Source organism: Mytilus californianus, unplaced genomic scaffold, assembly GCF_021869535.1.
Source record: "Mytilus californianus isolate M0D057914Y unplaced genomic scaffold, xbMytCali1.0.p SCAF_1, whole genome shotgun sequence".
Taxonomy (NCBI): Eukaryota; Metazoa; Mollusca; class Bivalvia; order Mytilida; family Mytilidae; genus Mytilus; species Mytilus californianus.
Genome location: NW_026262581.1, coordinates 65072336 through 65076232, shown reverse-complemented (window position 1 = coordinate 65076232; position 3897 = coordinate 65072336). Strand labels below are relative to the sequence as shown.

Below are 3897 nucleotides of genomic sequence, written 5' to 3'. Positions count from 1 at the left end.
CAACAACCAGCAGCAAGCATACCGTTTAGTAAGTTATAAAAGCCCCGGTAATACAAAATGCGGAACAATTCAAAAGTGAAAACAACGGCCTAATTTATACTCATCAATGAACAACTAAAGACAAAAAGGTCAAGACAACAACAAACGGCAAAATCTTTACATGGATTTGGCTATTTATTAGGTCCTTTTTGGTTTATAGTTCTTCAACGTTTTCGGTCCTTATGCATCCTTGGCTTTCAAATATTCGTCTTTGAGCGTTCCTGATGAAGGTAAATCCAGAAAAGAGCTTCGGACGAATGAAATTTATAACGTGTTGTTTTAATTTTTTACAGGTTCGTGTATAGGGACTGGCACACAAATAATGCGATGGAGTTTAACATGTTTGTTAGCGCTCAACAACACAACATTAGAATAGAGCAAACTGGGAGTTGACTCATCAGATTGATTTGTTAAAACCTGGAAAACAATTCATGCTTAGTCATGGAAAATTATTAGAAATAAAGTCACTATGAGAACCGATAAAGACAATATTTAAAGATCTTACTAAAATGCCAAACATGACATCATTTAAGAATGAGTTTACTCAAAGTAACATAAGTATGCTAGGGTTGATATCTTTACTTACGAGCTCTATGAACAACATCCAGACAGAAATTAGGTACGTGAAAATTGTTCGTTTGTCATACGTATTAATGGATATATGCTATCTTCTTCGGGCGTATGACATTTACACCAATTTTGAAAATAAAAGTTTTCTTCATTTGCGCCAATTATTATTTTTTCATTTGCGCCAATTTAATTTGAACAGGTAAGATCTGATACTTATTAGATAATGTTGATCTCATTGATTTATGATAAGATAGGTCTTTTCACACAGAAATAAATCGGAGAAATAAGTCGATAATCTTTGATGGACATTCTTATACCCAATCAACCTTCAAAACAGAGATTTAAAGAATGCTTCATTAGCTATCTACTGGGAGAGCCGTAAATATACCCTAATTTGCCCAAGACTAGATAGAATGCACACACAGCCATCAGCTTGATGACCATCAAAACTAATAATTGGCGCTAATGAAGTGCAGATTGGCGCAAATGCAAAACGCCGTCTTCTTCAGGATTATTTATTAGGGAATATATATTTCGCACCTTAATGTATTCTTATAGTTTTGGCTTTACTTTGATTCCCGGTGTATATATACTTGCAAGTTGTTTGAAGCCCAGAATGTACTACTCACATAACCTTCGAGTATTCCATGTACATTAAAACAAATTCCACTACCCCTCTTTTCCGACAAATTTAAGAAAAACATTTATATAAAATCAGGGGTTCTATAATATTTAGTTAACTCTCAGTAATGGGCTATTTGAACTCTGGTGGATAGTTGTTTAATTGGAAATCATTCCATTTTAAATAACTGTTCTAAATTTTGGACAAAAGTTAAAGTTTAAATTTCAGGACGACATATATTTTTATGTTCAATGTTTACAACATTCGATGATCGTCATTGGATATAACACTCCTACTTACTGTATACGTAATGAAGTAAATACTCTATCACCTACAACTTCCTAATTTTCAGAGGCCATTCAGTTCCTTCAGTAAATACTAAAAATGTAAGTTAAAATATACTATTATTAATTCCTATTTGATTTCACACACAAAAAATCAGACCGTTATATTTATTCATTATTTTGTCGAAGTCAGACGGTTGTTTATTATTCCTGAAGATCCGATGCCGTGTTGATGTAATTACGTAGATGACATGTTATAATTCTATTTTATAGACAATAGACACTATTTATTTGCACGAACACATTACAGCCATTACAATAGACAAAATAAACAATAATATGTAACTACTAATCATAGTTTATTATCAAAACAAAGTGATGTGAAATTTTACAATACATTATATTATGAAACAATATTTTGTAGACAAATTAACGGAAGTAGTATCTTATTATTGCAGAAATTTTCAGTAAATATGGAAAACAGAAAAAAGTCTCAAGATGGAGCAATTGTTATGACATCTTTAGAACTGGATGGGTTTGTTTTGTTTATTTCAAATCTCACTACAAATAATGATCTTATGAAGTTTTCAGAAACTATATCTTCTAATCCTCTTCATCTTTATGCAAAATTACAAAAGATAAAAAATTCAATGGAGGCTGAAACAATACTTGTTGATACCATTTTGTCAAAACTAAGATTTTCGGAGATTGTTGCGACACTGTACAATAGTGAATATAGCTATATTGCAGAGATATTGTTCTGTTGTTATCTACACTGTCAACGGAAAGCATCTATTATTCGTATGAACAAGACACAAACAGAAAACCGAAGAAAAATAAGTTTATATTTCAGAGATATCAAGAAACTTGTACATGATATAGCATTCAAAAATCCACATGCAGATGTAAACAGACTCAGTAATATAATGAAACAGAACATTGAAACAGAAACAAATCCCGTCCGAAAGATGTATCTCTGTGACAAATATACTGCTCTTAAAGCAGCTGAAATGGATGCTCTAATCAATATCAGGGGTCGTGTATCTCCTGATCATGAAGGTTATGTTGAAATGGAGTCTTACATAACCAGTACATCTACTCCATCTATTTCCCAAGTTATACTGTATGGTCGTAAAGCAGACGTTCTTTCAACGGATGGTCGTTTTACAGAGGGAGAGGATTTACTTAGAGCAGCATACGTAGCCGCCGATAACAGTCTTCCATGTGTCGAAATCACGGACATGATATATAAAAATGTTGTTTTTAAGCTGTCTCAGTTTGAACAATCTCCAACTGAAGAACTTCAAAAATCTTTATTTTTAGAAGCCAGTCGGGGTATTTGGTCTTTAAACGAGGAATCAGATGACATGAGAGTATTTTGGAAACGTTTGTTTATTCTGAGAATGTCATTCTGTCTGTTAGGAATAGGCAAACTTTGTGAAATGATTAGTAGCTATGTGCCAACTGCTAAATCTATTACAGAGGCAGAACGGCTTTTAGAATCTGAAGATTTAAAAGATATGGAGCATAGACGAATGATGTTTTATTATATAGCCAAATCTCGACTCAATCAATTTAAGACTGATGTTAAGGAGTCACGAAAATGTCTCCAAATGGCACGGATAATAGCAAAAGAAGGAAATTACGCCGAAGACAAAGCGCTAGAAAAATATCAAGAGAAAATAGGATGTTTCCAAGAAAGATCGTATTCATCTAATTGCAGTTCTTTTGATTCTGTTTCTGAGACATCACCAATTGTTGACCATGTTCCATCAGTTTCAATAAGCTTTAATTCGTTGGAATTTATTGATGATTAATCATAAATTTTATCTATAGTCTATACGAATGGTAAATATAAAAAAGTTAATTTGTTAAAGGTTTATAAAGTAAGCGTTTCATATAATAAATGAAGTATGCGAATGCATATACGTTTCAAAAAATTATAAAGGCATGATCCAAGTTATCAAACGAGATAACAGACATCCTACAGCTACAAAGAAATAGGAATAAGAGATAAATATCCATTTGATTAATAAGTTAAATAATTTAATTCTTCGTGATACCGTCATAAGAAACTAGCTATATAAATATAATAGGATGTGGAATAATTGCCAATGAGACAACTCTCCACAAGAGAACAAATGACATAGAAATTAACAACATTACTTGTATTATAGGTCGACGTACGGCCTACAACAATGAGCAAAACCCATTCCGCATAGTCGGCTATAAAAAGCCCCGAAATGACAAATGTCAAAAAATTCAAACGAGAAAACTAACGGCCTAATTCATATACAAAATAATGAACGAAAAACAAATAGGATACACATAATGTATATATAGAAAACAGTAGTTTAACCGATGTTCAAAATTCATAAATCG

General features: G+C 32.4%; 1 protein-coding gene across 1 annotated transcript; it reads left to right on the top strand.

Moving 5' to 3' along the window:
• The first annotated feature begins 1499 nt into the window (after positions 1-1499).
• LOC127706284 (uncharacterized) lies at positions 1500-3439 on the top strand. Its single transcript, XM_052210799.1, has 2 exons — positions 1500-1617; positions 1974-3439. The coding sequence occupies exon 2, from the start codon at positions 1989-1991 to the stop codon at positions 3330-3332; it is 1344 nt and encodes a 447-aa protein (XP_052066759.1). The 5' UTR covers positions 1500-1617; positions 1974-1988; the 3' UTR covers positions 3333-3439.
• The last annotated feature ends 458 nt before the right edge of the window (positions 3440-3897 follow it).